Raw genomic sequence first — 10,576 nt, 5'->3', positions numbered from 1 at the left:
GGGCTGGCTGGGTTGGGCTGGCTGGGCTGGGATGGCTGGGCTGGGATGGCTGGGACTGGCTGGGCTGGGCCTGGCTGGGCTGGGCTGGCTGGGCTGGCTGGGCTGGGCCAGCCGGGCCTGGCTGGGCCTGACTGGGCCAGGCTGGCTGGGCCTGGCTGGTTGGGCCTGGTTGGGCTGGGCTTGGCTGGGCTGGGCTGTGCTGGTCCTGGCTGGGTTGGGCTGGCTATGTTGGCTGGGCTGGGCTGGCTGGGGTGGCTGGGCTGGCTGGACTGGGCTGGGTTGGGCTGGCTGGGTTGGGCTAGCTGGGCTGGGCTGGGCTAGCTGGGTGGCTGGGCCAGGCTGGGCCTGGTTGGCCGTGCCTGGCTGGGCTGGGCTGGCTGGCTGGGCCTGGCTGGGCCTAGTTGGCCGGGCCTGGCTGGGCCGGGCCTGGCTGGCTGGGCCAGGCTGGCTGGGCCTGGCTGGCTGGGCTGGGCCTGGGTGGGCTGAGCTGGTTGGGCTGGGCTAGCTGGGCTAGGGTGGGCTGGGCTGGCTGGCTGGCTGGGTTCGGCTGACTGGGCTGGCTGGGCTGGGCCTGGCTGGGCTGGGCTGGCTGGGTTGGGCTAGCCGGGCTGGCTAAGCTGGGCTGGCAGGGCTAGCCGGGCTGGCTAAGCTGGTCTGGTCTGGGCTGGGCTGGGCTGGCCAGGCTGGGCTGGACCTGGCTGGGCTGGGCCTGGCCGGGCTGGGCTGCCTGGGCTGGGTTGGGATGGCAGGGCTTGCCGGGCCGGGCTGGCTGGGCCGGGCCGGCTGGGCCCGGCTGGGCTGGGCCTGGCTGGGGTGAGCTGGCAGGGCTGGCTGGGCTGGCTGGGCTGGGCTGGCCGGGCTGGGCTGGGCCTGGCCGGGCTGGGCCTGGCTGGGCTGCCTGGGCTGGGCTGGGCTGGGCTGGGTTGGCTGGGCTGGGCTGGCCGGGACGGGTTGGCTGGGCCTGGCTGGGCTGGGCTTAGCTCGGTTTGGCTGGCTGGGCTGGCTGGGCTGGGCTGGTCGGGCTGGGATGGGCTGGGCTGGCCAGGCTGGGCTGGACCCGGCCGGGCTGGGCCTGGCCGGGCTGGGCTGCCTGGGCTGGGTTGGGCCTGGCTGGGCCTAGCTGGGCCGGGCTGGCCGGGCTGGGCCGGCCGGGCCTGGCTGGGTCTGGTTGGCTGGGCCTGGCTGGTTGGGCTGGTTGGGCTGGCTGGGCTGGGCCTGGCTGGGCTGGGCTGGGCTGGGCTGGCTGAGCTGGGCTGGCTGGGTGGGGTGGTTGGGCTGGCCAGGCTGGCTGGGCTGGGCTGGCCGGGCTGGATGGGCTGGGCCTGGCCGGGCTGGGCTGGCTGGGTTGGGCTGGCAGGGCTAGCCGGGCTGGGCTGGCCTGGCTGGGCTGGCCTGGCTGGGCTGGCTGGGCCTGGCTGGGCTGGGCTGGCTGGGCCTGGCTTGGCTGGGCTGCTTTGGCTGTTTGGGCCTGGCTGGGCCTGGCTGGCTGGGCCTGGCTGTTTGGGCCTGGCTGGGCTGGGCCGGCCAGGCCTTGCTGGGTCTGGCTGGCTGGGCGTGGCTGGTTGGGCCTGGCTGGGCTGGGCTGGGTTGGGCCTGGCCGGGCTGGGCTGGCTGGGTTGGGCTGGCAGGGCTAGCCGGGCTGGGCTGGCTGGGCTGGGCTGGGCTGGGCTGGGCTGGGCTGGCTGGGCTGGGCTGGCTGGGCCGGCTGGGCCTGGCTGGGCTGGGCTGGCTGGGCCTGGCTTGGCTGGGCTGGCTGGGCCTGGCTGGCTGGGCTGGGCCGGCCGGGCCTGGCTGGGTCTGGTTGGCTGGGCCTGGCTGGTTGGGCTGGTTGGGCTGTCTGGGCTGGGCCTGGCTGGGCTGGGTTGGGCTGGGCTGTCTGGGCTGGGCTGGCTGGGCTGGGCTGGCTGGGTGGGGTGGTTGGGCTGGCCAGGCTGGCTGGGCTGGGCTGGCCGGGCTGGATGGGCTGGGCCTGGCCGGGCTGGGCTGGCTGGGTTGGGCTGGCAGGGCTAGCCGGGCTGGGCTGGCTGGGTTGGGCTGGCTGGGCTGGGCTGGCTGGGCTGGCTGGGCCTGGCTTGGCTGGGCTGCTTTGGCTGGCCGGGCCTGGCTGGGCCTGGCTGGCTGGGCCTGGCTGTTTGGGCCTGGCTGGGCTGGGCCGGCCAGGCCTTGCTGGGTCTGGCTGGCTGGGCGTGGCTGGTTGGGCCTGGCTGGGCTGGGCTTGGCCTGGCTGGGCCTAGCTGGGCCGGGCTGGGCTGGGCTGGCTGGGCCTGGCTTGGCTGGGCTGCCTTGGCTGGCCGGGCCTGGCTGGGCCTGGCTGGCTGGGCCTGGCTTGGCTGGGCTGCCTTGGCTGGCCGGGCCTGGCTGGCTGGGCCTGGCTGGTTGGGCCCGGCTGGGCTGGGCCTGGCTGGGTCTGTTTGGCTGGGTCTGGCTGGTTGGGCTGGCTGGGCTGGGCCTGGCTGGGCTGGGCTGGGCTGGGCTGTCTGGGCTGGGCTGGGCTGTCTGGGCTGGGCTGTCTGGGCTGGGCTGGCTGGGTTGGGGTGGTTGGGCTGGCCAGGCTGGCTGGGCTGGGCTGGCCGGGCTGGATGGGTCTGGCTGGCTGGGCCTGGCTGGTTGGGCCTTGCGGGGCTGGGCTGGGCTGGGCCTGGCTGGGCCTAGCTGGGCCGGGCTGGCTTGGCTGGTTGGGCTGGCTGGGCTGGGCCTGGCTGGGCTGGGCTGGGCTGGCTGGGTTGGGCTGGCTGGGCTGGGATGGCTGGGCTGGGATGGCTGGGACCGGCTGGGCTGGGCCTGGCTGGGCTGGGCTGGCTGGGCTGGCTGGGCTGGGCCAGCCGGGCCTGGCTGGGCCTGACTGGGCCAGGCTGGCTGGGCCTGGCTGGTTGGGCCTGGTTGGGCTGGGCTGGGCTGGGCTGTGCTGGTCCTGGCTGGGTTGGGCTGGCTATGTTGGCTGGGCTGGGCTGGGCTGGCTGGGGTGGCTGGGCTGGCTGGACTGGGCTGGGTTGGGCTGGCTGGGTTGGGCTAGCTGGGCTGGGCTGGGCTAGCTGGGTGGCTGGGCCAGGCTGGGCCTGGTTGGCCGGGCCTGGCTGGGCTGGGCTGGCTGGCTGGGCCTGGCTGGGCCTAGTTGGCCGGGCCTGGCTGGGCCGGGCCTGGCTGGCTGGGCCAGGCTGGCTGGGCCTGGCTGGCTGGGCTGGGCCTGGGTGGGCTGAGCTGGTTGGGCTGGGCTAGCTGGGCTAGGGTGGGCTGGGCTGGCTGGCTGGCTGGGTTCGGCTGACTGGGCTGGCTGGGCTGGGCCTGGCTGGGCTGGGCTGGCTGGGTTGGGCTAGCCGGGCTGGCTAAGCTGGGCTGGCAGGGCTAGCCGGGCTGGCTAAGCTGGTCTGGTCTGGGCTGGGCTGGGCTGGCCAGGCTGGGCTGGACCTGGCTGGGCTGGGCCTGGCCGGGCTGGGCTGCCTGGGCTGGGTTGGGCTGGCAGGGCTTGCCGGGCCGGGCTGGCTGGGCCGGGCTGGCTGGGCCCGGCTGGGCTGGGCCTGGCTGGGGTGAGCTGGCAGGGCTGGCTGGGCTGGCTGGGCTGGGCTGGCCGGGCTGGGCTGGGCCTGGCCGGGCTGGGCCTGGCTGGGCTGCCTGGGCTGGGCTGGGCTGGGCTGGGTTGGCTGGGCTGGGCTGGCCGGGACGGGTTGGCTGGGCCTGGCTGGGCTGGGCTTAGCTCGGTTTGGCTGGCTGGGCTGGCTGGGCTGGGCTGGTCGGGCTGGGATGGGCTGGGCTGGCCAGGCTGGGCTGGACCCGGCCGGGCTGGGCCTGGCCGGGCTGGGCTGCCTGGGCTGGGTTGGGCCTGGCTGGGCCTAGCTGGGCCGGGCTGGCCGGGCTGGGCCGGCCGGGCCTGGCTGGGTCTGGTTGGCTGGGCCTGGCTGGTTGGGCTGGTTGGGCTGGCTGGGCTGGGCCTGGCTGGGCTGGGCTGGGCTGGGCTGGCTGAGCTGGGCTGGCTGGGTGGGGTGGTTGGGCTGGCCAGGCTGGCTGGGCTGGGCTGGCCGGGCTGGATGGGCTGGGCCTGGCCGGGCTGGGCTGGCTGGGTTGGGCTGGCAGGGCTAGCCGGGCTGGGCTGGCCTGGCTGGGCTGGCCTGGCTGGGCTGGCTGGGCCTGGCTGGGCTGGGCTGGCTGGGCCTGGCTTGGCTGGGCTGCTTTGGCTGTTTGGGCCTGGCTGGGCCTGGCTGGCTGGGCCTGGCTGTTTGGGCCTGGCTGGGCTGGGCCGGCCAGGCCTTGCTGGGTCTGGCTGGCTGGGCGTGGCTGGTTGGGCCTGGCTGGGCTGGGCTGGGCTGGGCCTGGCTGGGCCTGGCCGGGCTGTGCCTGGCTGGGCTGCCTGGGCTGGGCTGGGCTGGGTTGGCTGGGCTGGGCTGGCCGGGACGGGTTGGCTGGGCCTGGCTGGGCTGGGCTTAGCTCGGCTTGGCTGGCTGGGCTGGCTGGGCTGGTCGGGCTGGGCTGGGCTGGACCCGGCCGGGCTGGGCCTGGCCAGGCTGGGCTGCCTGGGCTGGGTTGGGCCTGGCTGGGCCTAGCTGGGCCGGGCTGGCCGGGCTGGGCCGGCCGGGCCTGGCTGGGTCTGGTTGGCTGGGCCTGGCTGGTTGGGCTGGTTGGGCTGGCTGGGCTGGGCCTGGCTGGGCTGGGCTGGGCTGGGCTGGGCTGGGCTGGCTGGGCTGGGCTGGCTGGGTGGGGTGGTTGGGCTGGCCAGGCTGGCTGGGCTGGGCTGGCCGGGCTGGATGGGCTGGGCCTGGCCGGGCTGGGCTGGCTGGGTTGGGCTGGCAGGGCTAGCCGGGCTGGGCTGGGCTGGCTGGGCTGGGCTGGCTGGGCCTGGCTGGGCTGGGCTGGCTGGGCCTGGCTTGGCCGGGCTGCTTTGGCTGTTTGGGCCTGGCTGGGCCTGGCTGGCTGGGCCTGGCTGGCTGGGCCTGGATGTTTGGGCCAGGCTGGGCTGGGCCGGCCAGGCCTTGCTGGGTCTGGCTGGCTGGGCGTGGCTGGTTGGGCGTGGCTGGGCTGGGCTGGGCTGGGCCTGGCTGGGCCTAGCTGGGCCGGGCTGGGCTGGGCTGGCTGGGCCTGGCTTGGCTGGGCTGGCTTGGCTGGCCGGGCCTGGCTGGGCCTGGCTGGCTGGGCCTGGCTATTTGGGCCTGGCTGGGCTGGGCCGGCCAGGCCTTGCTGGGTCTGGCGGGCTGGGCGTGGCTGGTTGGGCCCGGCTGGGCTGGGCCTGGCTGGGTCTGGTTGGCTGGGTCTGGCTGGTTGGGCTGGCTGGGCTGGGCCTGGCTGGGCTGGGCTGGGCTAGGCTGGCTGGGCTGGGCTGGCTGGGTTGGGGTGGTTGGGCTGGCCAGGCTGGCTGGGCTGGGCTGGCCGGGCTGGATGGGCTGGGCCGGCCGGGCCTGGCTGGGTATGGCTGGCTGGGCCTGGCTGGTTGGGCCTTGCGGGGCTGGGCTGGGCTGGGCCTGGCTGGGCCTAGCTGGGCCGGGCTGGCTTGGCTGGTTGGGCTGGCTGGGCTGGGCCTGGCTGGGCTGGGCTGGGCTGGGCTGGGCTGGGTGGGTTGGGCTGGCTGGGCTGGGCTGGCTGGGCTGGGATGGCTGGGACCGGCTGGGCTGGGCCTGGCTGGGCTGGCTGGGCTGGGCCGGCCGGGCCTGGCTGGGCCTGACTGGGCCTGGCTGGCTGGGCCTGGCTGGTTGGGCCTGGTTGGGCTGGGCTGGGCTGGGCTGGTCCTGGCTGGGTTGGGCTGGCTATGTTGGCTGGGCTGGGCTGGCTGGGGTGGCTGGGGTGGCTGGGCTGGCTGGACTGGGCTGGATTGGGCTGGCTGGGTTGGGCTAGCTGGGCTGGGCTGGGCTAGCTGGGTGGCTGGGCCAGGCTGGGCCTGGTTGGCCGGGCCTGGCTGGGCTGGGCTGGCTGGCTGGGCCTGGCTGGGCCTGGTTGGCCGGGCCTGGCTGGCTGGGCCAGGCTGGCTGGGCCCGGCTGACTGGGCTGGGCCTGGGTGGGCTGAGCTGGTTGGGCTGGGCTAGCTGGGCTAGGGTGGGCTGGGCTGGCTGGCTGGGTTCGGCTGACTGGGCTGGCTGGGCTGGGCTGGCTGGGTTGGGCTGGCAGGGCTAGCCGGGCTGGCTAAGCTGGGCTGGCAGGGCTAGCCGGGCTGGCTAAGCTGGTCTGGTCTGTATTGGGCTGGGCTGGGCTGGCCAGGCTGGGCTGGACCTGGCCGGGCTGGGCCTGGCCGGGCTGGGCTGCCTGTGCTGGGTTGGGCTGGCAGGGCTTGCCGGGCCGGGCTGGCTGGGCCGGGCTGGCTGGGCCCGGCTGGGCTGGGCCTGGCTGGGGTGAGCTGGCAAGGCTGGCTGGGCTGGCTGGGCTGGCTGGGCTGGGCTGGCCGGGCTGGGCTGGGCTGGGCCGGGCTGGGCCTGGCTGGGCTGCCTGGGCTGGGCTGGGCTGGGCTGGGTTGGCTGGGCTGGGCTGGCCGGGACGGGTTGGCTGGGCCTGGCTGGGCTGGGCTTAGCTCGGTTTGGCTGGCTGGGCTGGCTGGGCTGGGCTGGTCGGGCTGGGATGGGCTGGGCTGGCCAGGCTGGGCTGGACCTGGCCGGGCTGGGCCTGGCCGGGCTGGGCTGCCTGGGCTGGGTTGGGCTGGCCGGGCCTGGATGCCCGGGCCTGGCTGGGCCGGGCTGGCTGGGCCCGGCTGGGCTGGGCCTGGCTGGGGTGAGCTGGCTGCGCTGGGCTGGCTGGGTTGGGCTGGCAGGGCTGGCTGGGCTGGGCTGGGCTGGCCGGGCTGGGCTGGGCCTGGCCGCGCTGGGCCTGGCTGGGCTGCCTTGGCTGGGCTGGGCTGGGCTGGGCTGGGCTGGGCTGGGCTGGCCGGGACGGGTTGGCTGGGCCTGGCTGGGCTGGGCTTAGCTCGGTTTGGCTGGCTGGGCTGGCTGGGCTGGGCTGGTCGGGCTGGGATGGGCCTGGCTGAGCTCGGCTGGCTGGGGAGCGCTGGCTAGGCTGGGCTGCCTGGGCTGGGCTGGGGTGGGCTGGGCTGTGCCGTGCTGGCTGTGCCGTGCTGGCTGGCCCGTGCTGGCTGGCCCGTGCTGGCTGGGCTGGGCCGGACTGGGCTGGCTGGGCTGGGCTGGGCTGGCTAGGCTGGGCTGGCTGAGCTGGCTGGGCTGGCTGGGCTGGCTGGGCTACGCCGGGCTGGCTGGGTGTGGCTGGTTGGGCCTGGCTGGGCTGGCCGGGCCCAATTGGCCGGGCCTGGATGGGCTGGGCCTGGCCGGGCTGGGCTGGCTGGGCCTGGCTGACTGGGCCTGGCTGGGCTGAGCTGGCTGGGCTGGGCTGGCTGGGTTGGGCTGGCAGGGCTAGCCGGGCTGGGCTGGCTGGGCTGGGCTGGGCTGGGCTTGGCTGGCTGGGCTGGGCTGGCTGGGCTGGCTGGGCCTGGCTGGGCTGGGCTGGCTGGGTCTGGCTTGGCTGGGCTGCCTTGGCTGGCCGGGCCTGGCTGGGCCTCGCTGGCTGGGCCTGGCTGTTTGGGCCTGGCTGGGCTGGCCGGGCTGGGCCGGCCAGGCCTTGCTGGGTCTGGCTGGCTGGGCGTGGCTGGTTGGGCCTGACTGGGCTGGGCTGGGCTGGGCTGGGCCTGGCTGGGCCTACCTGGGCCTGGCTGGGTCTGGTTGGCTGGGCCTGGCTGGTTGGGCTGGTTGGGCTGGCTGGGCTGGGCCTGGCTGGGCTGGGCTGTCTGGGCTGTCTGGGCTGGGCTGGCTGGGTTGGGGTGGTTGGGCTGGCCAGGGTGGATGGGCTGGGCTGTCCGGGCTGGATGGGCTGGGCCGACCGGGCCTGGTTGGGTCTGGCTGGCTGGGCCTGGCTGGTTGGGCCTTGCGGGGCTGGGCTGGGCTGGGCCTGGCTGGGCCTAGCAGGGCCGGGCTGGCTTGGCTGGTTGGGCTGGCTGGGCTGGGCTGGGCTGGCTGGGCTGGGCTGGCTGGGTTGGGCTGGCTGGGCTGGGCTGGCTGGGCTGGGATGGCTGGGACCGGCTGGGCTGGGCCTGGCTGGGCTGGCTGGGCTGGCTGGGCTGGCTGGGCTGGGCCGGCCGGGCCTGGCTGGGCCTGACTGGGCCGGGCTGGCTGGGCCTGGCTGTTTGGGCCTGGTTGGGCTGGGCTGGGCTGGGCTGGGATGGCTGGGCCCGGCTGGGCTGGGCCTGGCTGGGCTGGCTGGGCTGGGCTGGGCTGGCTGGGCTGGCTGGGCTGGGCCGGCCGGGCCTGGCTGGGCCTGGCTGGGCCTGGCTTGGCCCGGCTGGTTGGGCATGGTTGGGCTGGGCTGGGCTGGTCCCGGCTGGGTTGGGCTGGCTATGCTGGCTGGGCTGGGCTGGCTGGGCTGGCTGGGCTGGCTGGGTTGGGCTGGCTGGGTTGGGCTAGCTGGGCTGGGCTGGGCTAGCTGGCTGGCTGGGCCTGGCTGGGCCTGGTTGGCCGGGCCTGGCTGGGCTGGGCTGGCTGGCTGGGCCTGGCTGGGCCTGGTTGGCTGGGCCTGGCTGGGCTGGGCCTGGCTTGCTGGGCCAGGCTGGCTGGGCCTGGCTGGCTGGGCTGGGCCTGGGTGGGCTGAGCTGGTTGGCCTGGGCTAGCTGGGCTAGGGTGGGCTGGGCTGGCTGGCTGGGTTCGGCTGACTGGGCTGGCTGGGCTGGGCCTGGCTGGGCTGGGCTGGCTGAGCTGGGCTGGCTGGGTTGGGCTGGTTGGGCCTGGGTGGGCTGGGCTGGGCCTGGCATGGCTGGGTTGGGCTGGCTGGGCTGGCTGGGCTGGCTGGGCTGGGCCTGGCTGGGCTGGGCTGGCTGGGCTGGGCTGGCTTGGTTGGGCTGGTTGGGCTGGCCAGGCTGGCCTGGGCTGGCTGGGCCTGGCTGACTGGGCTTGGCTGGCTGGGCCTGGCTGGGCTGGGCCTGGCTGGGCTGACCTGGCTGGGCTGGGCTGGCTGGGTTGGGCTGGCAGGACTGGCTGGGTGGGCTGGGGTGGGCCTGGCTATGCCGGGGTGCCTGGACAGGGTTGGGCTATCAGTTCTGGCCGGGCTGGCTGGGCTGGGCTGGCTGGGCTAGGCTGGCCGGGCTGGGCCGGGCTGGGTCTGGCTGTGCCGGGCTGCCTTGGCCGTCCGGGCCTGGCTGAGCCTCGCTGGCTGGGCCTGGCTGGTTGGGCCTGGCGGGGCTGGCCGGGCTGGGCCGGGCTGGGCCTGGCTGGGCTGGGCTGCATGGGCCGGGCTGCGGCTGGCGCTGGCGCAGGCGCTGTCTGGGCTGGGCTGTCTGGGCTGGGCTGTCTGGGCTGCGCTGTCTGGGCTGGGCTGTCTTGCCTGGGCTGTCTGGGCCTGGCTGGCTGGGCCTGTCTGACTTGGACTGGCTGGGCCTGGCTGGCTGGCCCGGCTGGGCCTGGTTGGGCCTGGCTGGCTGGGCCCGGCTGGCTGGGCCTGGCTGGTTGGGCCTGGCTGGGCTGGGCCTGGGTGAACTGATCTGGCTGGGCTGGGCTGGCCCTGGCTGGGTTGGGCTGGCTGGGCTGGCTAGGCTGGGCCTGGCTGGGCTGGGCTGGGCTGGCTGGGCTGGGCTGGCTGGGCTGGGCTGGCTGGGTTGGGCTGGTTGGGCTGGCCAGGCTGGCTGGGCTGGGCTGGGCGGGCCGGGCCTATCTGGGCCGGCCAGGCCTTGCTGGGTCTGGCTGCCTGGGCGTGGCTGGTTGGGCCTGGCTGGGCTGGGCTGGGCTGGGCTGGCTGGGCTGGGCTGGCTGGGTTGGGCTGGTTGGGCTGGCCAGGCTGGCTGGGCTGGTTGGGCTGGCTGGGCTGGGCTGGCTGGGCTGGGCTGGCTGGGCCTGGCTGACTTGGCCTGGCTGGGCCCGGCTGGCTGGGCCTGGCTGGCTGGGCCCGGCTGGGCTGGGCCAGGCCCAGCTGGGCTGGCTGGGCAGGACTGGCTGGCTGGGCCCGGCTGGGCTGGGCTAACTGGGCTGGGCCGGGCCGGGCCTGGCTGGGCTGGGCTGGGCTGGGCTGGGCTGGGCTGGGCTGGGCTGGGCTGGGGTGGCCGGCTGGGCTAGGCTGGCTGGGCTAGGCTGGGCTGGCTGGCTGGGCATGGCTGGGTTGGGCTGGCTGGCTGGGGCTGGCTGGGCCTGGTTGGCCGGGCCCGGCTGGGCTGGGGCTGGCTGGGCAGGGCTGGCTGGGCCTGGCTGGTTGGGCCTGGTTGGGCTGGGCTGGGCTGGGCCTGGCTGGGTTGGGCTGGCTGGGCTGGCTGGGCTGGGCCTGGCTGGGCTGGGCTGGCTGGGCTGGGCTGGCTGGGCTGGGCTGGCTGGGTTGGGCTGGTTGGGCTGGCCAGGCTGGCTGGGCTGGGCTGGCCGGGCCGGGCCTAGCTGGGCCGACCAGGCCTTGCTGGGTCTGGCTGCCTGGGCGTGGCTGGTTGGGCCTGGCTGGGCTGGGCTGGGCTGGGCTGGGCTGGGCTGGGCTGGCTGGGCTGGGCTGGCTGGGTTGGGCTGGTTGGGCTGGCCAGGCTGGCTGGGCTGGGCTGGCCGGGCCGGGCCTAGCTGGGCCGGCCAGGCCTTGCTGGGTGTGGCTGCCTGGGCGTGGCTGGTTGGGCCCGGCTGGGCTGGGCCTGGCTGGGTCTGGTTGGCTGGGCCTGGCTGGT

The 10,576-nt window shown here is 76.2% G+C and overlaps 1 protein-coding gene across 1 annotated transcript; it reads right to left on the bottom strand.

The window, feature by feature from the left end:
* Positions 1–216: 216 nt before the first annotated feature.
* On the bottom strand, positions 217–8,671 carry LOC139155973 (uncharacterized; the record flags this gene model as incomplete). The annotated part of the gene is made up of 4 exons (XM_070731356.1): positions 217–249; positions 4,279–4,356; positions 6,898–6,982; positions 8,604–8,671. Coding segments are annotated over 4 exons (264 nt in total), but the record flags the coding sequence as incomplete, so codon positions are not given.
* Positions 8,672–10,576: the final 1,905 nt, after the last annotated feature.

This window comes from Erythrolamprus reginae, unplaced genomic scaffold (assembly GCF_031021105.1).
Source record: "Erythrolamprus reginae isolate rEryReg1 unplaced genomic scaffold, rEryReg1.hap1 scaffold_175, whole genome shotgun sequence".
In the NCBI taxonomy this organism is placed as follows: Eukaryota; Metazoa; Chordata; class Lepidosauria; order Squamata; family Dipsadidae; genus Erythrolamprus; species Erythrolamprus reginae.
The sequence above is the reverse complement of the archived record's forward strand: the minus strand, read 5'-3'. Positions and strand labels throughout refer to the sequence as shown.